The sequence below is a fragment of the Bombyx mandarina genome, chromosome 25 (assembly GCF_030267445.1).
Source record: "Bombyx mandarina strain Sakado chromosome 25, ASM3026744v2".
In the NCBI taxonomy this organism is placed as follows: domain Eukaryota; kingdom Metazoa; phylum Arthropoda; class Insecta; order Lepidoptera; family Bombycidae; genus Bombyx; species Bombyx mandarina.
Genome location: NC_143231.1, coordinates 5,810,525 through 5,835,135, shown reverse-complemented (window position 1 = coordinate 5,835,135; position 24,611 = coordinate 5,810,525). Strand labels below are relative to the sequence as shown.

The window sequence follows — 24,611 nt, the reverse complement described above, 5'->3', positions numbered from 1 at the left end:
GGTTTGCAGTGATCGCCTTACACAAAGTGAGTATGGAGTATGGAGCCGTCGGTGATATGCCAGACACTTCAAAAGCTTGGTATCAGCCGTATGTTCGTAAATTGTAGTATGAACAGATATAAAAACACTTCGTCAGTCGAAGACCAGATAAGATCGAGGCGGCCTCGTGGTGTTAGAGCTACAAAGGCTACTAAAGCTGTTAAAGCCAGAATTCGTCGCAACAGCGAAAAATAATGATTCCCGCTAGGACTGTCGCAGATTATAAAACAAGACCTGAAGTTCAGTGCTTATCCTCGATGTACATAACGTCATGACCTAAATCGATCTTTACAATTAAAATGAGTGGATCGATCCAAACGTCTTCTGTCGCGATACGCAGGTGAATGGCACAGAAATATCCTCTTTACCGATTAAAACATTTTCACGATTGAAGAACACTACAATAAGCAAAGTGATAGTATAATTTAGGGTATGCTCACAGTTGTGAAGAAGTGCTATAAAGAAGTGTTTTGCTCAAGTGGTCAAAGGAACAACGTAGTCATAATCCTGCGTCAGTGATAATTTGGTGAAGCGTGTCTTATCAAAGAGTCACAAAACTACATTTTTGTGAAAAAGGAGTGAAAATTTCAGCCAAGGTGGCTGATTGAAATTAAATTTTTGGCGGGATCGCGAGGAGTGAAGTTGTGTGATTTGTTTTATTTTGTTTATTTAGTGTTTCTTCAGGCTTATTAACTGCTTAGTATCTGTGAAATTGCACAAATGTGGGAAAATTAAACAAAGCCGCTGAACGTAACTTCTCGGGATTCTCCAAAAATTCCACTGAAAAAGTCTCAGTAAATGACCACCATTTTACTGAGATTATATTTCATCCCATATCATCTCATCTCATTTCATTTAATTTCATCCCAGTTGATTAATGTCTCAAATTAATCATCTTTATTTCATTTCACTTCATAATATCATTTTTCATAAAAATATGAATATAAATTAAAATATGACATGACTTAAAGGTCTTAGTTACCAGGTCATAAAATCCCATAAAAATATATATATATTTCATTTATTTGTTTAGCCCAAAGCATAGATTATACACTTATTATATGGCCCAAAGCATATTAAAATTTTAATACACAAACACAATATATTATTTTCCAAAAATGAGTTCCGAAGATACAAAAGAGAAAATACTAAATCTTGCAAGAAAAAGCTCGAAAGGAATTACAGACAAGGACATAATTGCTGAAATACCTGGCATATCATCAGTAGAACTAGTAACTGCTTTAAATGATCTTCTGAAACAAGAACGTTTTGATTTATTTAATCAAAACGGATCTTTAATTTATAAGTACGTTAGCAAAATATTAGCTATTTATAGAATTTTTAGAGAAGAATTAGAAGATTTAGAGAAGAATTTTTAAAGAACTTGAAATAATATTATTAAATTTTATTCATTTTAGGTTGAAAACTCAAACAAATAAGCACGCAATCAAAGGAGCAGATAATGAAGAAAAGGTAGTCTATAATCTGATTGAAGAAGCAGGAAATAAAGGAATTTGGATTAGAGATATTAGGATCCGTTCGAATCTTGCAAACACTCAACTGACTAAAGTCCTCAAAAATTTGGAAAGTAAAAAAGTGATAAAAGCTGTGAAATGTGTTAATGTAAGTAAATTGAATTTTAAATCAACAAAGATCTATTTGATACTTAACTTACAATTTAAACCTGGTTAATTCACAGGCCTCTAAAAAGAAGGTTTATATGCTTTACAACTTGGAACCAGATAGATCATTGACAGGGGGAGCTTGGTACCAAGACCAAGACTTTGAATCCGAGTTTGTAGATGTCCTCAATGTACAATGCCACAGGTTCTTGAGTCAAAGAGCTGATAATATGAGAAACAATCCTAGGGGACCTGTTTTTGGACGAACACAAGCTTATGCCACTGCTACTGAGGTCCAAAAATATATTACTGATCTGGGAATTAGTAAAGTAAGATTTTACAAACATACACTAACTTGGTCAGCGAACATTTTAAAATACCATGTAGATTTAATTAATTAATGTTTCATTTATATCTACTTATATGATGTTTATTATTACATAAATGTTTTGTTAGTATTACTTTTCTTTTACAGGTTGTATTAGATGTTGATGATGTAACAACAATTTTAAACACCCTAGTGTATGATGGGAAGGTAGAAAAAAGTGTGTTTCCCGACGGAAGTAATGTTTATAGAGCTATAGAAACTCTTATACCATCTTCAGGCCTTGTTCAAGTGCCATGTGGAATATGCCCCTTGATTCAAAGATGTAATTCCTCAGGACTAATTACTCCACAAGTTTGTAATTATATGACTGAATGGTTAGAATAATTAAAAAAAATTATAATGAATAACATTTTTAATACCTATTCAAATAAGTATCATTGATCTAGTTAAAAGAAAAGCTTCCTCTACAAATTAAATTGTGACTAGAGACATTATACTTAAAAGCATTAAATAATATATTTCTGTTGAAAACACATACTATTTTTAATTCTATTTTAAGTTCAAAATTTTTGCTTTTAAAACAGATATTTGTAGAACATTACTTAACAATAGAATACTTAGTTATAATATGAATATTGTGTGCACATTTGAAAAACCAATATTTTTATAACTATAGATAATTTTATATAGTTAAAATTATATAACTTTTAACTGAGAAAAGTCTACTTTATAACTTGTCACACGGAAGGCTCCTGTCTTAAAGCAATTTATTGCAAATTAGTTATGGTCAACAACAATTTTGCAACAAATTATTTAACATTCTAGTGGTCATTTCAACATTTTAATGCAAGTACAATGTATAATATATACTATAAAATCCTCAAAATAAACTTCTAAAATTATTCTCGATATTATGCAAAATACCAGAGAGTACAGCTGGCTCCCTCCTATTTCTTGTAAATTTATCTTCATCTCTTTCTTTCTCATATTCAGTATTATTTTTGGGGAACAATGAGCTAAATGCGTCCATTTGTATATAATTCAACGACTGCAATATTAGGCCTTTATTTGGATAAGGTGTGGGACTAAGAGTTGGTGAATTGTGATTTATATGTTCAGGAACGTGATTATTTAGTGTGGCATCTGGTGGTGATCTCCCATTTGTACTATCTTTGTCAGATGATGGGTTTTTGGGTGCTTGATCTCCACCTATTAAAAATAGAAAATAAATTGATAATTGATATATTTACATTGTTCTTAGAATCAATACTAACAAAAAATATCAGCAAGCTTTGCCACCAGTTTAAATATTTCCATGCCATGTGTGTGATATTGATAATATTACAATTTCTGAGATGATAAAATAATTAGAACCTATACACCACATGATATCAAACAATAAACATGCATGACAGACTCAAGTACCAACCATACTCATAAATTGAGGTTTTAGCACCAGTCAGAAGCAACAAAATTGCAAACCAACAGTTCTAATTAGTTGGGACTATGTTAACTTAGTGATAAGCAAAAAGTAAAGATTTACTGCTGCCTATACTGGGAAGCATTACAGTGTGTGAGAAAGATGTATGCTAACACCATCACAAATCAGTATCTTTGAATAAATTAAAAGAACAGGTTACAAAGGTATGAAAGATTCTATTTATAAAGTACTTTATATTATATTTTCATATTGATTATGTAGACATTAAAAATCAACAAATAACAACAATGAACCTTCTATTAAGATATCTTACAAAATTTATGAGATTTAAACAAAATTATTATTTTTCCACAACAGTGGCTTAATGATAGTTTTAGCTGGTCTATAACTGATCTATGGGTGAAGACTAGGCATTTATAACCACATTTCCAATTACAGTTCATTTGAACATCAGATTTATAGACAGGAACATACAAAAAAGGCAGTCTGGTAAATATTTTCAACCAACTATATAACTTGTTCATATATAAATAAACTTTACTCATATTTATACAGTGTATACACCCAACCCATAATAACACTATTATCATTTTAAGTTCAAAGTCTTCATTCAAACCTTATAATGTAAAGAAAAGACCAAAAAACCCATATTATATAATGTAAATGGTTACAAAAAAAATTAACAGGTGCAACAGAATTATTTTTATTTACTAACAACATACCAATAGAATGAATAAGCCTTTCCATTTCTCGGAGTTGTGTCTGTTGTTTTTGTACAGTAAAATACAAATCTGTGATAGTACTTGTGATGTGCTTCATCTCCTCTTCACGCTTGGCTTCTTTGGCTGCTTCTTTTTTACTTTGCCTAAAAATAGTCAAATTACAATTTCGAGACATCTTTTAAATTTACCTTTTATACTGTGAAAACATACCTATTGTACTCGATCACTAAAAGGCTAGCACCAATTACGAATATAACCGTTTCGCCAAGAAGATTTGCTCCAAGTTCAATGGCCATTTCCTGGCTTAAAACAGGAATATTGACAGGCTTTCCCAAATTTAAAATCCACATTTTGGCTTTAACTTCACACCAATTGTAAACTGTGAAAAAAAGTACATGAGAAAGGTTTCTGTTTCGCTTATATATAAAAATGATTTTATATGGAAACGTGAAAAGCATTATTACTTACATTGCGCTGGAGGCATACAAACATAAGTTCTAAAAAATGGATTATTCTTGGCTCTCTCCTTGCACACGTTCGCGATTGGTTTACTTATCTGTTTCACCAACAAAACAGATAATTTAGCTATTGGAAACGCCCCTACAACCATATTGTATGGGTTATTCAAAATAAATACAATAAATCCAAAAATTCAGTTTAGTCCTTCAAAATGGTTTACACTAGTTTACAGAATCTCAATTATTTATTCCCAGGGTTCGTAAAATCGTCGTAAAGTTTTGGACATTTGATAAATTTGACAGTTAACTTATTGACAGTTTTTCCTCGGCATTAAACATACATCCTTGTTCACTTATTCCCAAGAGTAACACATTTTAGGCTGGCCCCAATATTTATTATTATATTTTATCTATTAGTTTCAATCTATTATTTATATACAAAAAGCTGATTTCCACTCACCCTTTATAAGTTCGAAATTACCAGGCCGATGATTTTAAATTTGACGTACATATTTTTTTGCGACACAGACGCTCAGTAGGAACAGATTTTATGTAAATCCTATTCTGATTGGGTTTTACGTACCTAAGCTTCGCAAAATTGCCATGGTAAAGTTATGAACTTGAGTATAATAAGCAATATTTTATCCCCGAACTAGCCCATAGACACAACCCACTAAGTTTCTCACCGGATCTTTTCAGGGTCGTAAAACCGATCCAGATTCTGCAAAACACTACTCTTTTTAGGTCCAATGTTAGTAAGCTCTCTCAGGTTGAGCCCGTGAGCTCATCTACCAGTCCGTAAGTAACTGGAATAACTCCTAGGACCCCCATCTATTAGGTAGAGAAAAAATCCCCGAAAAACGCACCATGCTTAGTTATTTCTGTGAGTTAAGCTTCAAGGCAAGTTTATCACTATAACTAGTCAGGTCATAAGTATTGTCACACAGTAAAAACTTTTCTTTTAGAATGCTGGCCACAAAAAAGTTTATTGAATTCGAATTTCGAATTGTTCATGAGAATAAAAATGTATACTTTTAGAATTTTACTAATTTTTAAATATGGAGTGGACGCTTAAAGAAGACCGTGTTGCAGTTATTGCGTCGTATCGTTGCGGTTACGCGCCAATTCAAATTTTTAACATACTGAAAAATTTGAATATAACCAAAAGATTCGTTTATCGTACCATCAAACGATACAATGAAGACTCTAGTGAGACAGGTCAAGAAGTGGTCGCCCTAGGTCTGTTAGGACTCCAGCAGTGATAAAAGCTGTGAAGGCGCGAATTCAAAGAAATCCCAAACGTAAGCAGAAACTGTTGGCCCTTCAGATGGGGTTAAGCAGAACCACGGTGAAAAGGGTGTTAAATGAAGACTTAGGGCTTCGGGCATATCGAAGAAAAACAGGATATCGTTTGAATGCTCGTCTAATGGACCTGAGACTGAAGAGATGCCGCGCTTTGTTGAAGCGGTACGCGGGAAAAAAATATCGGGAAATTCTTTTTTCGGATGAAAACATTTTTACCGTAGAAGAGCTACAACAAACAAAATGATAAGGTGTACGCACACAGTAGTGAAGAAGCGAGCAACCGTATTCCGCGTGTCCAATGAGGTCATTTTCCATCCTCGCTCATGGTATGGTTGGGAGTTTCTTATTGGGGCTTAACAGAGGTACATTTTTGTGAGAAAGGTCTAAAAACGAATGCAGTTGTGTATCATACAGTCCTGACGAACCTTGTGGAACCTGTTTCTCATACCATGTTCAATAACAGGCACTGGGTATTCCAACAAGATTCGGCGCCAGCTCATAGAGCGAAGAGCACACAAGACTGACTGGCGGCGCGTGAAATCGACTTCATCCGGCACGAAGACTGGCCCTCCTCCAGTCCAGATTTGAATCCGTTAGATTACAAGATATGGCAACATTTGGAGGAAAAGGCGTGCTCAAAGCCTCATCCCAATTTGGAGTCACTCAAGACATCCTTGATTAAGGCAGCCGCCGACATTGACATGGACCTCGTTCGTGCTGCGATAGACGACTGGCCGCGCAGATTGAAGGCCTGTATTCAAAATCACGGAGGTCATTTTGAATAAACTTTAGTGTCATAAGAATCTATGTTTTGTTAAGTTCATTTTGGTATATGAATGGTTACATAATGAATAAACTTGTTTCAATTATTTTACATTAAACATGTGACAGAATTTATGACCTGACTAGGTATATGTATATTCATATATTCATTGAACAAAAGTAATAAAATGGAACGGGAAACCTAATATCATTTGCGATTTTTAGGATTTTTTTGTTCGTGTTATGTTTATTTGTGCTCGTCTCCGAAACTACTGGACCGGGAATCCATTTACGGATACCCGGTCGAGGGGAGCATTGGACTGGGTTATGTTGGCCTCAGCGCTTTCAGAGAGGAAGAGGGAGACGAGGAGGGTCAAGGTCCTCCCCCAATTTCTCGCAGGAGAATACGCCTTGAAAAAGGCGCGCGAGGCACGCGCCCAGCAAAACTAACTAACGACTTTAACCACATCGAGCTCTACCACACCGGCTTTTTTTTTCCGGGCCAGGGGCTGAACCTTCTACGAGGTCCCCGCGCCTAGGGGGCGCGCGCAATATGTGGGACTTGACGATCTGCAAGTCTGGTCTTGCAGACCTCACCGGTTATACCAATTCTACGGGACCGCAGTGCGCGACGAAAGTTCGCCTTTGCTTTTACCCGTCCTGATGATACGACGGGATGACATTTACGGGAATATCGAAAAGGACGTCGACTCGGGAGATAAGTCGTGGGCGGCCACACGAGCCACCTTGCACCGCCTCACCACCGGACCGAGAGTCTGACCGAGCTGAGCGGGACCTTCCCGCACGCGCCGCCCACCCCGCCTTCTGCGCTGCGCTTTCATGCTTCTCAGACTCACAAAACATCATGACCAGATCACAACACCTGGCCATTGCTTCCCACAAGCTCTGGTCCTCTAAAATGCGGGCGACGACAGCCCGCAAGCAGAGGACCCTCCCCAGCACCGCGATGAGATCTCACCACGAGTGCTCCCAACGCGGGCATGCTTCGAGCGCATGCTGAGTGTCATCGTCCGGATGTCTTTACTCCTGGCAACCCGGATGTGACCTCTCCTGCAGACCTTTCACGGGTACCTCCCGAAACAGCCATGTCCCGGGAGGACCTGCGTAAGGTGAAAGGAGAGCACGCCGTGTCACCGATTCGACCATGCCTCCAGCACGGGCACCAGGGCCTCAAGGCTGCGCTGGCTGGTGGCCGAAGTTCGGCCAAGTTCCTCCATCAACCGCTCCCTCCACTTAGCGTACGCCACATGATGCGCAGCACGTCTTCTGAACTGGGCCCCTAGCTGCAAACGCAGACGTTCGAGAAGTTAAAAAACTGGCACCAAACACACTGGTATATTCTGCATCTGCATTCTAGAAAAAAAACTGGGAATAATTTGTTATATTTGTCATCATTATCTATTGATTTTATTTCATTAACACAAATACAATATGAATATTAACAAGATTTAGGCAGACTTATACGTTTTTTTTTTCCTACCTATGCTGATAATCTTGAGACCTCGATACCGGTCACTCACATTCGCACGAATACGCAACCCGCAAGTGTAGGACGACATTTTCAAATGATTATGCAAAGTTTTCGCTGCATTCGTGGTTTTCCAAGCTGTGTCGGTTTTTTAACAGACATCAAGGCGCGCGAACCGCGATCCTTCGCGTACTTTCCACACATTCGTGTGACCAGTTGCGCCCAGGATTGCAAAGGTAACGGACGTTTCGCTATTTTCATAGATCGTGACGTCTACTGTGTAGCGTATCTTCATCAAAAGAAATCCCATAAAAACAGCATGGCTGTTAATGATGTCTGGGAAAGAATTCAAAACTCTTTTTCTCTTCAATGTTCTATTGACGAATTAAAAAGGAGGAGAAATTCGTGAGACATTTGTAAACAAGTGTAGGAGGAAGCGCAAACGGGTTCGTAAATTGAGTACCGAACCCATTTGCACAGCCGCTAAGTTTGCGAATGAATGTTTGAGTGGCCGGCATTAGAGGTTATTTCAGCTTCGCCTGACGTGTTGGTGAGTTCACGGGGCTCAAACCGGAAGTGTTGCTAACACTGGCCCTAGCAGTGCTTTGCAGAATATATCACCGGATCGGCAACGCAACCCACCGAGATGATCCGGCGAGAAACTCAGTGGGACTGGGCTGTGTCTATGGGTTAATTTACTCGTCGAGCCCTTCGTCGCAAGCTACTTATTTATTTTACATTATTTTTACATATTTTGCAGAAATTGTTCAAAAATTTTAGACAAAATACCTTATTAATTAATTGTGCATAGAACGTAGATGGATTTCAAATTATTTCTGTTTTTTGTAAGGAACATATCAAACTATTCAAATGAAACAAAGTTTTTACTATAACTGTATTTATTGAATAAAAAAAATTCTAAATTCATCGCAAAATTATTTTAACTGGTTATTTAAAAATGTTATTAACTTATTAAATTCACATGCGCACGCTAAGACACGTCCGTACAGGTCGATACTTGTATTCAAACTCCGCAATAGTCAGTATTCCGACGGTCCAAACTTTATACGCATTAAAAGAGTCATAACTATCGATGGTTCGCGTTTTAAGGGATAATTACCAACGATAACGACAAACGATGCTATACAAGTGGAAAGCGATACAAAGGAGTTATAAAGTGCGGCACATGTACTTGATGATAGTAAATGACCAAAACTGGCGCATATTAACTGCTAGGGGGTATGGAATGATATTCGGTACTGTTTTGAGATTCGATTTTCTCAATTTATTATTCTCAGCATTGTCAATAAAGATTGCTTTGAGTATAACAAAACCCATTCAGTTTTCTCAGTACCCCAGCTTCTAGCATAGTTTTATTCAGTACATTAAAATAAATGAATTTACTTTGCTTAGAGACATTTTTAGCACTACAGAATTATATTTTTACATGAAACATTACCACCTATACTTTATAATATATCTGGTTTATATTGAGTTATGCTAGATTTATCTGGAAAACTTGTACGTAATATGAACATTTTATTTACTTCTGGAGTAGATTCTAATGTTTCTAAATAACCAAACCAATAAATCACTAAACCAGGTCCAAATCTGTTCCAGTAACACAATAACTGTTCTTTAAGATAACCAGAATGATTTTCTTCATCCCCAAATAAAGCTTTGCTTTCAACCCAATTGATAACAAAACCATCAACAGCGATGGGTACATCCAATTTGAAGTCAGGAGTTTTATCATACCCTCTTGAACGTAGCACATTTTCATCAGAAAAGGTAATATTCATTAACCTTAACTCTCGTTCTAGTCTTAACTCATACTCCAAGCCAATTGACCTAAAATGTATAAAAAAAAATATGCTTTAATATCTATATTATAAGTTTAATTTATTTTAACAATAATTTAAGAAATATTTTTGAAAGATTATGAGTTTGACTTTTTGAAAAGTGGGCTATAAAGATTGAAATTAAACTATACTAACTGCTTTGTCACATCCGCATAAGGTCCATATTGATTGTCATTCATAATTCCCTGTAAAATGTAAATATTCATTTAGTGATATCAAAAATATAAAAGCTTTGACACACCCTGACATTTTTTTTCCTTTGAAGCAGTTTGAATATTTAATGTTTTGAATATTTTTTACTGTCTTCACTGTTTTAACCACTTTTACAGTGTAATGTAATTTTTTTATTGATCATTTGTGATCATATTTTTCATTATTATGTAAACAAGTTACAAGACTTAAAGAATTCGAAATGGCTCAATTAACTTAAAGACAATAAAACTGCAAGATTAAACGGCAACAGTAGTCAACTCATAAAAATCCTCAGTAAGTCCTATTGCAATCAAAACAAAGTTATTAGGCCAAGAGTATCTTGCACTGTTGCTACTTATCAATTCACTTCATTGTTTTCTAATGGTCACAAGCAATAAATGTATGAAATCTTAATTATACTTAAAATAATATTAAAAATATTACATAATTTAAGCTTTTAAAGAATATTCATAATTTAAAATGGAATTGTAACTATGAATTACAAATAAGCAAACACATGTTCTTCTTTAATGTTTGAAGTTATTGGTGGTAAGCAGCATCTTCTGCATCTATGCCTCTTAGCAGTTCCAGTGTCAAGAGACAAGACTTAGGTGGCACAAAATCAAGCACTTAAAGAAACTTGAAAGTTTTGGTAATAAGTAATACTTACCATAAAAACCTGGTAAGCTAGATCTTTATTGTCAATCAATGTTGTGTCCTTAATATATTTCTTTGATATAGTTGAGTCTGAGAACACTCCTTGTAGCAATGACCTAGCAAAAAGTGCTGGACTGATACCTTGACTCTCAGAGAGCCTGAAATAAAGTAACATAGATTTCACTTGAACAAACGGGGGAAATAAATTATTAAAATCAAATTTAAAATGAAATAATACTTCTCAAAGTGATAGCCAGATAAAATTTCTTTCAGACAATAATTTAATAATCAAATAACAACTTTAATTCTACATAAGAATAATGTTCAACACTTACTTTAAGATAACATTTTCTTTGGTATCATCTCTCATAGCAACTTCATAAAGCTCTTGATATTTAGATGATATTGCAGGGGATTTTCTGTAGTTCTGTTTCATAGATCTTTGTATTAATAATGATATGATACTCCCCAAGGTATGAGGTTGTATACTGTAAATAAATTATGGTTTTGTGAGATAAAATGTGCCTAGTCACAGTAACAACGAAGGCACTAACTACTCAAAGGCTTTAGTGTGAATAATAATAAACTTACTGACAATATTTTCTTTTAAGTTCGTTTTCCATTTTTCTAGTGAATGATGAAAGTTTAGTAAAATCTTCCACTATTGCATTGTATTCTTCTATTTTCATCGGTTTTGATTGTCCTGCGTGGAAGTCCATTTTCATCTTAAATATTAAATGTATTATCTATTATTTTCATTAATAATAGTATCTAATTTTGATAACATTATATAATATTGTTGAATCTATGATGCAAGAGTCAAGAGTAGTAGTTTTATTTTTCCAAATGGAAAGGCAGAGGTATCACACCATACACCCTAATCTTTTATATATATTTTTTTATGAAATGAGATGACGCTGATTAATATGAAACATGGCATGGCATGACATGGCATGATATCATGTACAAATCTGTAGTCAAATTACGTCCACATGCTAGTAAGAGACTACGGAATCTTTTATTTCAGCACCTATCCTTAGGATTTTGGAAAATATTATAATATTTCTCATTATATTGCATTATATATTTTTATTTATTTCTTTCTTTAGTTTCACTAAGATTCCAGACAAACAAATATGGAATACATAAGTTACGTTTTTCTTTGATCTGTTAGAAGTATATCACGTAAATAATAGTGTTAATTATTGTTCATCCCTAGACAAAACCAATAAACAAAAACGTTTGTTTTTTTTAGATATGAAGGGTTACTGATGTCCCGGAGACTTTTCCAGTTTCACCAGGACAAGTGGGCGAGTAGACTTGGGACTCTCTCGGCGCCGCGGCGGCACAATCATAAACTAACACAGAGTACACACTAAAAAGTGGAAAATTAAACAATTGCGACAGGTGACTTCTCGGGTTCTTTCAAGCAGTTTACTTTCGTCTTAATGCGCGGTTCGATAAGCCTCCTCCCAGCCATAGGCAAACTACACGAACGCCTGCTTCGTAATCGCCTTTACGATTTTGTCACATTGAAAGGCATTCTTCACGAACCGCAATTTGGATACCGCGCCCGACACTCGTGCGTCCAATTAGTGAACCGCCTCACGATGCACATCTTAGTAAGGGTCAGCAAAACGAGACTAATCCCCACAGGAGCCATTTTTTTTCAATATTTTTGGAGTTTACTCCTTTAGAATCGATTTACATATATAGGCCCGGGGTATGAAAATTATGGGGACCAAAATCGTACTAGCATGTCACACGAAATGCGTTATGAATCGATTTACATATATAGGCCCGGGGTATGAAAATTATGGGGACCAAAATCGTACTAGCATGTCACACGAAATGCGTTATGCGCATTTCGTGTGACATGCTAGTACATGCGCCGGCAGTCCGCCACAAAGCCTCGTACTGATCGCGCGTTTCTCTCATTATTGTATTTTCATATATTTGTTAGTCGTTTGTTTTGTGTCTCGTTAATTTGTTAATAATCTGTAGTGTATCGTGTTGTCGTAATATAGAACTATTTCTCGTATTGTTTCGTTTAATTTTTTATATCCAGTAAACTCCAGTCGTGCGTCGGAGCGGACACACACACTTTTTTTTTATTCTTATTATTGCTTAATTGGGTGGACGAGCTTACGGCCTATCTGGTGTTATAAGTGGTTACCAGAGCCCATATACATCTACAACGTATACGCCGCCACCCACCTTGAGATAAGAGTTCTAAGGTCCAGTATAGTTACAACGGCTGCCCCACCCTTCAAACCGAAACGCATTACTGCTTCGCAGCAGGAATAGGCAGGGTGGTGGTACCTACCCGTGCGGACTCACAAGAGGTCCTACCACCAGTAAATATATACTGTACTGTACACTGTGTATATACTGTACACCAGTATAATATCGCGAAGGTGTTTGGCAAAGTCTGGCACAACAGTTTAGTCAAAAAATTCTACAACATGGACGTGTCAATCTCGTGCTCATCACATGAGACTTCTTGTCAAACCGTTCATTTCGGTATCGAGTAAAGAAAACCCGATTTTTCCCCCATCAAATCTCGCAAAGCTTTGCTCTCTTCCTGTTACTGTTTAATTTGAACATCAATGATATACCCCGGTTGCCTGCAACCCATGTAACCCCCGACCCCTCTCTTCACCGATGACATGGCTATATACTACTCGAGTAAGACGACGAGAATGCACTGTCTATTGCATCTATAATTGAAGTGACGTCTGCTATGTACTTTTGTTAGGTTTTCAATGTTTTTATTGATGATCAGTTTGTTGGTGCAACTAAATTAATTAATTAATTAAAACCAAGTAGTGCCAGCCCTAGGCAATTTCTCTATTTGCACTAATTTCGTTCCTATTAACCGCAATTTCCGGGTAAATACCTACTCACCTATTTTTGCTTAAACTGGAATGCTAATTGCATAGTTTTAAATTGGATAACAAAGATACCCCCAAGACTCAAACATTTTGATCCTGATATCGCATTATATACATCAACAACTACCATAAAATTGTTCATCAATTTGGAATTTGTCCCTAATCACCCCGTGTTACCGGTACCTAATGGATATGAAAATGTCAAATTCATTGACAGTTCGGGTGTCATGGTATTCCATAGACCTCTGACCTATATAGTAGGGACACGACATATTGTTCTATACGTACAATTGCTTATATAAATAGCACCCATTTTGAAGGCACATACATAAACATATATCTATCTCGTTCTTACTCAGTACTTTAACTCGCAGGAAAACAATATAACAGTATTTAAGTGCGTACATAAAATGAAACATGAATATACGTAAATGTCTCCGTCTCCGTCTAATGAGGCCGAAAATCCGCCATGTTTAGCGCGCCAAATGTCATTGTCACGTCAGTTCGGCCGTCTGTTTTGGGTTGTACATTATTTATTGACTTTGATATCGATTTAATATGATTGCTTATATAAAATTTCTTATTTTATCATGCTTAAAACATACAAAAATAATAATTAAAACATATTTTATAGGATCTCAAGAAAGTCGTCGGAACTATTTAAATAAAATAGTTTTATAACACTATTGTCAACTCGTTAAATATTTAATAATTAAGTGATTTTAGAGAGGAAGTCACAAGGAATGACGTTTGTAATTTTATTAACGAATAAATGTTCTGTAGGTGTATTTTTTTTATCACGCGGTCCCTTGATAAGTTTAAAATTTGAATCACTCTCAAGTGAAAGTGATTCAAATGGTGCGGCGCACCTTCCTTGGGGTGGGCTGCGGTAGTGTGTTACGGACTTTAGAGTCAGCAAAACAATTAAAATAGATTGTAATAGTCTAAGAAAAACACGTACTCAAAATACGATAACATTCAGCATGCTAGAAATGGGCAGATGGCACTGTACTACGCCATATCTATAAGTTTTGCGACAAACAACAACTTTATAAAATCAGTGTAGCAACTTTTAAAAATCATCATATCATTTACTTGGCAAATTCGAAGGACGAACTTGTCTTAGATTTCACCCATCTAAATCATATCATATTTGCACATAACAATATACCTACTTACTTCCCATTAAAGTATAAATTCTACAAATAAAGAATACTCAACAATATTTAAAATAAAATGAGCCAAGAACGTTTATCGATAAAACCTGATAACATTGAAATCCTTTGTACAGCACTAAAACCGCCATGTTTTGTGGCCAGATGACGTCACAGTGACACGAATTTTTGGTTGACGTTTCATTTCCATAAGTTTCCTACTTCAGTGTGGTATTCCGATAGATCCGAGTTTTCCCGAAGGAAAATAATTTCTCACTACACCTATACATACCTACATTACCTACGTTAACACTTAACATCCATTTACATACATAAATTAAGACGGTTATAATAGTGCGACGCTACTCAAAAACGTCATAAAAATGCGATATTTAAGGAATTAAATTTTGATGTTTTTATTTTAAAACTTCTTTGTGCACAATAACTGCTTATTTACCTTTTCACCATTCCTCTATAACATTTTGGAGACAAATTATGACTACTGATAGTGATAGTGTTATGAATAAAACGTGGATACGCAATTTGTCTTCAATACAAAAGGTAGTACCGTAATAACGATAGTACCTAGATATTTGTAGCATCTTAAAATTAAATTATAAATTGAGTTTAATTTAACAAATCATTGTAGATTGCTTATGCTGATGGTGCAGCTGACGGGCAAGCTGCTGCATACCAAACAAGCTTTAACATAGGTTACGAAAAAGGCTTTAGCACAGGTTTTGAATTAGGTTCAAACAGATCTAGTAGGTAATAATATTTTTAGAATATAAATAATATCTAAATATTATATTATGTTTCTAAATACATAGTATCAGTAAATCGGAACATGATATTACTATTTCTTAATTATTTTCAGATCTAGAAATATTATTAATAATCTACAAGATACAAGAAAAATAAATTGCCAAATTTGTATAAACGGAGCTCCAACTGAAGAGAACATTGGAAACCTGTACAACATACAGCAAGAGAAGAACCTGGAATTGATCAACAATTTAAAAGAGCAATAAAAAGCTTTATCGTTAATTCACTTTTTTAATAATATTAATAAACACTTATTTTGTACACCAACTATAAATTCCTTGGTTTTTTCTCAGGAGGTGGTTTCATGTTTTCCTGTTTAATTTCAGTTTTTATTTCAATTTGACCTTGCATTGACCCATTTGTCATTTCAGATGTTGTGGGATCCACAGGCTCTTGTTTAATAGTTATATTGTTAAGATTCCCTTCCATTCCTTTTTCATTTTTGTCATTGGAGACTTCAGTCTTCACTGTCACTCCATTTGCCTGTAACAATTGTAATACAATATTATTTTGTATGATGAATTATTTGGTTTTTTAATTAATTACTGCTTATTTATTAATTGCCTTTACACTTGTATTCTGAAATTGTATTTATTCTTATCTTTTTGCTTACTTTCATTTATTTTTATATACTATTGATACATACCACCTACTGTTTACTTGTGGCTGTATTTTTAAATAAAAATAAATTCCAAATGATTTGGTAATTTTCAGAGAATTAATGTAATCACAATGGTTTATACCTGATTTGGTGCAGTTTGAGTAACGGGTAATGGAAACTGCCTCACAAGTTCTGCTAATAGCATATCAACTCTCTGCCGCTGGAATAGAGTTGAAGGTTCTTCCTTTGGCGTACTTGAAACATCTTTCGGTGCTGTTTGACTAGAATTGTAAGACCCTAACCCTAAAATAAATCGTTGTAAATATTGTATATTGTTTACATAAATCATTTTAATCACTCACTAATACAAACTGTTACGTCCCAAATTACCTTTGTTACAATTCACCATAGCCCCTCACATGATTCAAAGAGAGTCTTGACATGGAATACATATCTTTATTCTAATTATAAGTTTACAACTTTCAGTCGTGTGTAAGTGATGATACGCCAGATTTGAATACGAAAAACGGCCGAGATTCTTTTGATGAAATGCGTACCGAACACGGGCTCACGAACGATTTCCATGATGAGATGATATTGTGAGACGAACGGCTATAGTAATCGGCAAACTTCTTGAGCAAATGACCTTGACTGCGCAGAACCGAATTTTAGATCACTTTGGTGGTGAGGGTGAGGCGCGACGGTAGGGGAAATCGTATCGAGCGCGTTATTGGTAGATCAGTCGAACCTTGCGTCCCGCACCGCGCCCTCATTCCGCTTGCTCCCAAAAGTACGCTTGCGTACAGTGGAAAGTCTATCGTTATTAATCATTAAGTTATTTGTTATAATTGCTTGTGGACTTTGTTGCCATTGCTATTTGTTGAGTGTTTGTTGATTTTTTATAAAACATACACTATGCCGTGACAAACTGGTGTAGTACTTAAAAGAAAGGGTAGAAAATTTGTGTACGACGTATATTGCTTCTTTATAAAACAGGGGAAGAATGATATGGAAAAATTAAAACAGACTTCGGAAGCAACAAAAACATCAGTGAGTACTGTTAGGTGCATTATTAACGAAGCTAAAGGCTCTGGCTTGCTCGCCGTGTTTCGGACTCCGGGTAAGAAAAGATCAGGGAAGAAGAAAGTTACCGGAATGGATAGTTTCGTTCAATCTGTAATAAAAAGATGTAATCATAATAACTACATAACAAGCAGCGAAACTCCGTACCGTAGAAAGGCTTCGAAAAATTTAAAGAAGATATAAATTTTAATGGCTCGGAATGAAGCTTACGACGGATTATGAAAGAGCTAGGCTTCAGATGGAAAAAAAGAACAGAAAATAATCGGAAGCTGGTAAATGAAAAAAGTAACATTCGATTACTACGAATCGAATATCTTCAAAAAATAATTAATTATAGACAAAAAAGAAGACCGAATCGACCGAGTTGTAAACTACGCCGATGAGCCCTATGTCGACTCATCACGATGATAGCGACTCGGGTGATGAAAACAGTGATGATGATGATGGTCAAGATTATGATAACGAAAAAAAAATTACAAATACCAGTTTCGCTTCAACTGAACCAAGACCTGGCAACAGCTCTAGTTTTGACTTAATAGAAGGAATATCTATTTTACCCCAAGATTAAATTATTACAATTATTAACCTATATGTTTTGTTGATGTTCTAATAAATATATAAATAAATACATATGTTGATTTTAATAATTTAATAGCATTATGACGCAGAGTAAGTAATGTTTTTGCACGTGAGCGTACCATGCGCAAACTTACCCCCACTACGTCAACAAATGCTCAAGAAGTTTGCCGGTTATTATACGTAACGCCATCTATTAATTTCACGAATCAATCGTACATTCTGGTTCGAAATTTGGAACATCTCATACAATAAAATTGAGTATTACTAAAGTTAGTAAAGTCTATGGGCTTCGAAAACCAATAGACACCAGATGGGATGTGACCTCGTATCCCTCTTGTGCAATAAAAATAATGCTTCTGGTTGACGTAGTCAAACAGGACGTAAAGATAATAAAGTGACAAAATCCTAATGACATGACAGCTATGAAGCTCAATCAGAGAAACTAAGTTCCAGGTGATGATTCCGTCTCTTCGACAGTCGACATAACAATACATATTCGCCCCTATAGTCCTACTTAACAACCAAGGGCTCGACGAGTGAATTAACCCATAGAAACAGCCCACTGAGTTTCTCGCCAGATCTTCTCAGTTGGTCGGGTTTCCGATCCGGTGGTAGATTTTGCGAAGCACTGCTCTTGCTAGGGCCAGTGTTAGCAACGCACCCGGTTTGAGCCCCGTGAGCCCACCTACACGTCAAGGAGAAGCTGATATAGCATCTCAAGGCTATCAGCATAGGTAGGAAATAAAATATTGCCAATGGAACTTAATATCGCGTGGGCTTTAAGTTCGTTTGAGAATAAAATTGATAACCTGACTTACGATCCGTCCTCGCTTTTTTAAGTAGTATTTTTTCCACGATCTGGGTCGGTCAGTGATTGCTGAATGCAGTTTAAGTTATTTTTCAAATTAAAAGATAATGAATTTTTTATGCTAGCCATATTATTTTAAAGTACTGGAGAGGACTATGACTTCAACGATATATGTACTGTATTTTAAAATAAATAGAAAATCTCAGGAGAAAGGATATTATTAAAATGTGAAAGAGAAAATTTCTCACCAGGCTTAGTAGGTTTAAAATCCCACCAATATCCTTTACTGGGGTGATATCTTGAATATGACATGGTTTCTTCAAAAGAGCACTGAAGATGATGAACAGCTGACAACTGAAAACATTTTATATTATTGTCGTAAAGGTAAATAGGCACGGCGCGGCGGCGTCCAGAAAAATTATACGTGTCTGTGAAAACATTCAGTGTTTATGTAGATACTGCATAATCGAGTCATAAAGTTTACATCGTTACTCGATCTAAAACTCTAATCATTTAATTGTTGATCGAGCACACAACCCGCCAAGTCCTAATTTACTGAACCCTATAGGTATTTCAATGCGAATACACCCACTTTGAGACAAGTACCTAGTCGAAGTCTTAATTGTATTATGGCTGATTCTTTCAAATCGAAATGCATGGACTATTTCTCGACAGAAATAGGTAAGATGGTGGTACAGACTCGTGAGAGCTCACAATACGCCCCATCGCCCATAAATGTACATGCTATTTGGCCAAAATGTTTGAATCAAAGTCATCGTGGTCTAAAGGGTATGACACCCGGTGTACCGTGTGTTTTACAGTTGGTAGCGGTAGTAGTATAGTTAGCTTTGCCCCTGGCATTACGTGACGTCCACAGGCGACGGTAACCACTCACCATCACGTAGACCGTATGCTCGTCTGCCTACAAGGGTAAAACTAAAACTTGTATCGAACTATCGTAAATGTACCGTTGTTCAGCCCTCGTAGGCATGTACCAATTTTGTAATAAAATACGTACTTAACACTTAACACGTGTTCACGTGTGACTTCCATGATGAAAATATAACAACAAAATTATTATTTGGGTATTTACTGTATGTACAATTGAGATATTAGACCTAAGTCTCAAAACGGGTGGCTGCATTCACACTGATGTCAATAGGCTCCAGTGTTTTTTTTTTTTTTTCTCGGGCCTGGGGCCGAACCTCCTACGAGGTCCCCGCGCCTAGGGGGCGCGCGGGGTATGTGAGACTCAACGATCTGCAGGTGTTGAGAGCAGATCGCGGGCCCAAGGATTTTAGGGCCCACCCACTAAACGACTCCCCTGCACTCTTACACCCGACGTCCGATCTCCGTCCGGGGTCAGAACCCGTTCAGAGTAGGGGGGTTCCCGCGGTCAACACTACAACCAGACACGCGGCGCCACCCCGAGGACGCCCGACCGACGGGTCGTCGAGGCGATAGTCGACGACCAACGACGTCAGTCTCCGCGGTACGGCGGCCCTACCAGGCCGCCCGCGCGGTGCCGCTGGTGTTCCGGGATACCCCGCTGGGTCAGAACCAGCCTGCCGGGTCGGAACGCGATACACCGCCGACCGGGTTGCTCTTCAACAGTATGTTCGGCGATGACAGCGACGACGAAAATGCGGACCGCATCGCAGTCCGCAGCCGCCGACGCGCCGTCCCGTCCTCCTGGTGCCAGCGCGCTAGAGTGACGGTAGCGTGCGGCGCAGCCTCAACCCCCTTAGGTCGCCCCGTGACCGGGAGGAAACTGCCTCCTCATAGGGGCTGGAGCTGGACAAACGCCCTCCTCCGACCCCCGGCCCGACGGCGGCGGCACGGCGCCGAGAGGGAAGAAGAGCTCTCCCTCTCCCGTTCCGCCGCCTCCTTCTGCGAGATGGTGGACTCGCAGAAGTCGAGCATCGCCTGCCAGGACTCGTCGCTGCCGAGCATCGTAGCCACGACGGTCGGAAGCGACAAGTCCAGTCCTATTTTTGCAACGAGGACGCGGCGCTGCTCCGCGAAAGCGGGGCAGTACGCGAGCGTGTGCTCCGCCGTGTCCTCGTTGCAGCCACTGCAGTGGTGGCACTTCGGCGTCGGCTCCCTCCGGGCGACGAGGTGCAGGTAGCGACCGAAACAGCCGTGTCCCGTGAGCACCTGCGTCGCTCGGAAGGTGAGACGTCCTCGGTCGCGATTCACCCAGTCCGAGAGGACCGGGCGGATCGCCTCGACGGTCCGTCGCCCGTAGGCGGGGTCCGCCAGGCGGCGAGACCACGCCTCGAGCACGGCACGCCGAGATTGAAGCTTCCGCGCTCGAACTTCCGCCGCGCCAGGACGCGGCTCCCCCCTGGAGCGGAGATCGCATCGCCACGCGTAATCCGCAGCGAGCGCCTCCGCTTCCAGGTCCCAGGGAGGCGTCCCAGGGCTCCAGTGATCACTTAACCATACGTGAGCCGTGAGCTCATTCACTCGTCTACGCAAAAAATATATGTATTTAAATATGATACTTTACACTATTTGATGTTTTAAAAATCTATTTTCAGAGACCATGAAGGTCCATGAAGACCTCCAGAGTTATGGTTAATGAGTATTTCAATTAAAAATTTCAGCCCTCAATAGCTCTATAGTTTAACTTGAATGTAAGTACATTCAAGATTGCTTCATTAATGCAGTCTGGTTTTTTGTTTCACTTAAATTCTCACTAGCCATTTATTTGATTATTGTTTTTTGCAGACTCCAAATTACAATATTATACCCTATGTGACTGCCACAAACTACGATGAATCTAATTACACGTCATATTATTATCTTGAAATCCATCTGAAGGTTTGGGCTATTTGTATGCGTTAATCTATACTAATATATAAATCTACAGTGGTTTTTACGGATGTTCTGTTATAATTACTGAACAATGCATCCGATTGACTTGAAACTTGGTATCCATGTAGAAAATACATGTATCTTTAACTTTAAATATTAGCCTTTAGCTATTAGCTTATATGAGTGTTGGACTGCCTAATAATAATAACAATAAATAATAATGTTAATTTTAAATGCCTTATGATACAGAAACAGGTAACTATTTTCTTGTCAATGAAATTGAATAATATTTACCAGCCTAGAATTCAAAACACTTGCGAGATCAGGAGCCTGATAAACAATACCAGCAATCACATAATAATCTGCAAGAGGTGTTGCTTGTGTTGGGCTATGCCTGTGTTGTTTACGCACAACATAGAGAATTGGCTCTTGAACATGCAATAAAATGTATTCCAATCCAGTCATATTTCTGAAATTGTGAATAAAATTATAAAATCACACACATTTAGCAACGGATATGAATTCTACTTTTCTATGTAGTTCAAAGTGGCCGTTCCTCATTTCAACATTGTAGTTTAGTGAAGTGCACAGAAATAAAGACTTGGGCTCCATGTGATGTCTAGAGGAGACATTGAAGGCATTGTGGCCTATAGGATAAGACGCCCGGTGCATTTGTATTAAGTATTGCGACAGTGTTCGAATCCAGCAGGCATTTACCTATTTTTCTATTTAAATGCGCATTTAATAAATGTTCATGATGTATGAATATATCTGTAGTAAATAAAAATATAATACAACTGCACCTTTCCTTTTTATAAGAAGCAGAATATTCTAAAGTCTAAGACACTACAGAAATAATAGGTATAGTTATATGTACGAATAGGTAGCAAAATTTGTGTTCGCAAAATTTATTGGTGGTCAAGCATATGGTGAGCTATACTGATACCTATCTTGGAAATGTCTGCCGTGAAGCAGTATTAAGTTTGATATGACAACCTTATACAATAGAATTGATGTCTAAGGGCTTTGGTAAATCCATATTATTGTAAAATAGTATATTATTTTCAAATTTGGGAATAGTTATGAAGTCTTTTACTATAATAAAATATTAGAATTTGGTATACTAACTGCAACTGGTCCATACTTAAACGTTGCATTTTAACAATTTCATTATTACATGTCCGATCGAAAAATGGATTAGATCTTTCTGAAAAATAATCCATAATATTGGATGGATTCAACAACGGTATCCATGCTGAATCATGCCATGATAATCCCAAAGGATTCTCATTGGCCAGTGATATATTTCCAATCCTGCCGGGCATCATCTTGACTCTTAAAAAAAATATTTGATAATTAGAGAAAAAAAAAGTTAAGTACATACATACTTTAAAATTTATATGCATTATTCAAGACTTTGGTTAAACATTGGTGATTGAACATTATAAAATAGTGAAATATTTATTTAACACATTCAATTTTAACGGTTCGAATTAATGTAATTTTAGTAATTTATAATTTAAATACATTTTATTGTATTTATCACCAATACCGGTAAAATGGGGCGATTAGGGATTGAGAGGCGAATCGGGAAAAAACCGGGAAAATCTTTCGACGCTCAATATATGTTTTATATTCGTTGCAACATCTTCCATTTTTTGTAGTTTAATAGTAGAATGTTGAAAGTTCACAAAACAACTCTGAATATGCATGATAATAGCTGCTAACTTATAAAAAATCGCGTTTCAAATTAACTTCCTGTGGTGGTAATTATTTTAGTGCTAGAAACTTTGCTCTCTATTTGCTATTTGATATTAATAGAAGACGACTATGATTTATAAACGTTATTTAGTGTTTGAACTAGCATATATATTAAAGGTAAGTCTCAGTTGTTATTGGTTTTAATGTATTTGATTAAATAAAAATACATGTAAAAATCTGTTGTTTTTGAGGATATTGGGGACGTCTTAGGTATAAATAACAACGAAAAAGGGGTCAATTGGGATGAGAATACGTGATATGGAAACGACCTAAGTATAAATAGGTACAGGTTTGTAAGGTTGTCTATGTAGTTATAACAATATTTTTTAAATTTGTTGGTAAAAATTTGGTTTATTCGAAGCGAAATTGGGAATAAGTCTTTAGTTGAAATAGATAATCAATTTAATATAAGTAAGTCGATTTTGCAGAGACATGTAACAAGATCAATGAAATCTCAAGGTGGACAAAAATGTCTAAGTAATACTTAATAAAATATTTTATATTTGTTCAGAGTGGGGGTATTCATCTGATTAATCCATGGAATAACCGACACACCAAATCTATTAACCCAGATAGAAAAATCAGCCCCTAAGTACTTACCAAGAACGGAGAAATATAAACCGTTTCTAAGAAAGCCCACTATATATGTATAAATAAGTATATATATATATATATATATATTGTTGTTAATGCACTGTCGATTGCACCTATAATTGAGGTGATGTCTGCCATGTACTTTTGTCAGTTTTTCAAATTTTTTTATTGATGATCACTTTGTTGGTGCAACTAAATAAATAAATAAATTAAAACTATATATAAAAATAAAAGTAGTGCCAACCCTAGCAAATTTCTCATTTCGTCCCAATTAACCGCAATTTTCGGGTAAATAGGGATTACACCTATTTTTGCATTTTTTGCTTAAACTGGAATGTTAGTTGCATAATTTTAAATTAGACAACAAAGATGCCGCCAAGACTCAATCATTTTGATCCTGATATAGCATTATATACATCAACAACTACCTTAAAATTGGTCATAAAGTTGGAATTTGTCCCTAATCGCCCCATTTTACGGTACCTTTTTGTTTACTTTTAACAAAAATAATGTGTAAATAATGTGTATAATCTATGCTTTTATCCATAGATTTTTGGCACATTTTTTTTTATTAAGAAAGGCAAGGGGATCTAAGCCCATACAGCTATATCTGTT

At 36.7% G+C, this 24,611-nt stretch overlaps 5 protein-coding genes across 7 annotated transcripts; 2 read left to right on the top strand and 3 right to left on the bottom strand.

Annotated features, from left to right (window-relative positions):
- The first annotated feature begins 1,066 nt into the window (after positions 1–1,066).
- Polr3F (RNA polymerase III subunit F) lies at positions 1,067–2,522 on the top strand. The gene is made up of 4 exons (XM_028178115.2): positions 1,067–1,345; positions 1,458–1,662; positions 1,739–1,990; positions 2,137–2,522. The coding sequence occupies exons 1-4, from the start codon at positions 1,158–1,160 to the stop codon at positions 2,371–2,373; spliced, it is 882 nt and encodes a 293-aa protein (XP_028033916.1). The 5' UTR covers positions 1,067–1,157; the 3' UTR covers positions 2,374–2,522.
- Positions 2,387–4,860, bottom strand: LOC114245822 (optic atrophy 3 protein homolog). Its single transcript, XM_028178116.2, has 4 exons — positions 4,621–4,860; positions 4,363–4,531; positions 4,153–4,295; positions 2,387–3,198 (listed from the first exon to the last, which is right to left on the bottom strand). The coding sequence occupies exons 1-4, from the start codon at positions 4,760–4,762 to the stop codon at positions 2,870–2,872; spliced, it is 783 nt and encodes a 260-aa protein (XP_028033917.2). The 5' UTR covers positions 4,763–4,860; the 3' UTR covers positions 2,387–2,869.
- Positions 4,861–9,047: 4,187 nt separating this feature from the next.
- LOC114245791 (CDAN1-interacting nuclease 1) lies at positions 9,048–12,523 on the bottom strand. 2 transcript variants are annotated; one of them, XM_028178069.2, is made up of 5 exons: positions 11,469–12,523; positions 11,213–11,365; positions 10,891–11,035; positions 10,164–10,213; positions 9,048–10,017 (listed from the first exon to the last, which is right to left on the bottom strand). In XM_028178069.2, the coding sequence occupies exons 1-5, from the start codon at positions 11,600–11,602 to the stop codon at positions 9,636–9,638; spliced, it is 864 nt and encodes a 287-aa protein (XP_028033870.2). In that variant the 5' UTR covers positions 11,603–12,523; the 3' UTR covers positions 9,048–9,635. The 2 variants fall into 2 exon arrangements, with proteins under 2 accessions (XP_028033870.2, XP_089594745.1); XM_089738619.1 differs by having other exon boundaries at positions 11,473–12,508.
- A 2,585-nt stretch (positions 12,524–15,108) lies between these two features.
- On the top strand, positions 15,109–16,679 carry LOC114245839 (uncharacterized). The gene is made up of 3 exons (XM_028178135.2): positions 15,109–15,486; positions 15,575–15,693; positions 15,803–16,679. The coding sequence occupies exons 1-3, from the start codon at positions 15,421–15,423 to the stop codon at positions 15,954–15,956; spliced, it is 339 nt and encodes a 112-aa protein (XP_028033936.1). The 5' UTR covers positions 15,109–15,420; the 3' UTR covers positions 15,957–16,679.
- MED6 (mediator complex subunit 6) lies at positions 15,962–24,589 on the bottom strand. Of its 2 annotated transcripts, none has more exons than XM_089738617.1 (6): positions 24,480–24,589; positions 22,770–22,976; positions 21,936–22,110; positions 19,070–19,175; positions 16,494–16,654; positions 15,962–16,233 (listed from the first exon to the last, which is right to left on the bottom strand). In XM_089738617.1, exons 2-6 carry the CDS (start codon positions 22,967–22,969, stop codon positions 16,018–16,020), a joined length of 858 nt encoding a protein of 285 aa, XP_089594743.1. In that variant the 5' UTR covers positions 22,970–22,976; positions 24,480–24,589; the 3' UTR covers positions 15,962–16,017. The 2 variants fall into 2 exon arrangements, with proteins under 2 accessions (XP_089594743.1, XP_089594744.1); XM_089738618.1 differs by lacking the exon at positions 24,480–24,589 and adding an exon at positions 23,169–23,191.
- Between the last annotated feature and the right edge of the window lie 22 nt (positions 24,590–24,611).

What these genes read in the sequence shown, in the direction of transcription:
- LOC114245839 (XM_028178135.2), top strand. Translation starts at nt 15,421, where the DNA reads ATGACTACTGATAGTGATAGTGTTATGAATAAAACGTGGATACGCAAT. An exon ending in ATTTGTCTTCAATACAAAAG is followed by an intron (nt 15,487 to 15,574) that starts GTAGTACCGTAA and finishes AAATCATTGTAG; the next exon opens with ATTGCTTATGCTGATGGTGC. An exon ending in GGTTCAAACAGATCTAGTAG is followed by an intron (nt 15,694 to 15,802) that starts GTAATAATATTT and finishes AATTATTTTCAG; the next exon opens with ATCTAGAAATATTATTAATA.
- MED6 (XM_089738617.1), bottom strand. Translation starts at nt 22,969, where the DNA reads ATGATGCCCGGCAGGATTGGAAATATATCACTGGCCAATGAGAATCCT. An exon ending in TTTTAAACCTACTAAGCCTG is followed by an intron (nt 16,655 to 19,069) that starts GTGAGAAATTTT and finishes GATTTATTTTAG; the next exon opens with GGTTAGGGTCTTACAATTCT. An exon ending in CTCAAACTGCACCAAATCAG is followed by an intron (nt 16,234 to 16,493) that starts GTATAAACCATT and finishes CAATTGTTACAG; the next exon opens with GCAAATGGAGTGACAGTGAA.
- LOC114245791 (XM_028178069.2), bottom strand. Translation starts at nt 11,602, where the DNA reads ATGAAAATGGACTTCCACGCAGGACAATCAAAACCGATGAAAATAGAA. An exon ending in CTTAAAAGAAAATATTGTCA is followed by an intron (nt 11,366 to 11,468) that starts GTAAGTTTATTA and finishes ATTTATTTACAG; the next exon opens with TATACAACCTCATACCTTGG. An exon ending in AAAGAAAATGTTATCTTAAA is followed by an intron (nt 11,036 to 11,212) that starts GTAAGTGTTGAA and finishes ACTTTATTTCAG; the next exon opens with GCTCTCTGAGAGTCAAGGTA.
- Polr3F (XM_028178115.2), top strand. Translation starts at nt 1,158, where the DNA reads ATGAGTTCCGAAGATACAAAAGAGAAAATACTAAATCTTGCAAGAAAA. An exon ending in AACGGATCTTTAATTTATAA is followed by an intron (nt 1,346 to 1,457) that starts GTACGTTAGCAA and finishes TATTCATTTTAG; the next exon opens with GTTGAAAACTCAAACAAATA. An exon ending in CTGATCTGGGAATTAGTAAA is followed by an intron (nt 1,991 to 2,136) that starts GTAAGATTTTAC and finishes TTTCTTTTACAG; the next exon opens with GTTGTATTAGATGTTGATGA.
- LOC114245822 (XM_028178116.2), bottom strand. Translation starts at nt 4,762, where the DNA reads ATGGTTGTAGGGGCGTTTCCAATAGCTAAATTATCTGTTTTGTTGGTG. An exon ending in TTAGTGATCGAGTACAATAG is followed by an intron (nt 4,296 to 4,362) that starts GTATGTTTTCAC and finishes GACTATTTTTAG; the next exon opens with GCAAAGTAAAAAAGAAGCAG. An exon ending in AAGGCTTATTCATTCTATTG is followed by an intron (nt 3,199 to 4,152) that starts GTATGTTGTTAG and finishes TATTTTTAATAG; the next exon opens with GTGGAGATCAAGCACCCAAA.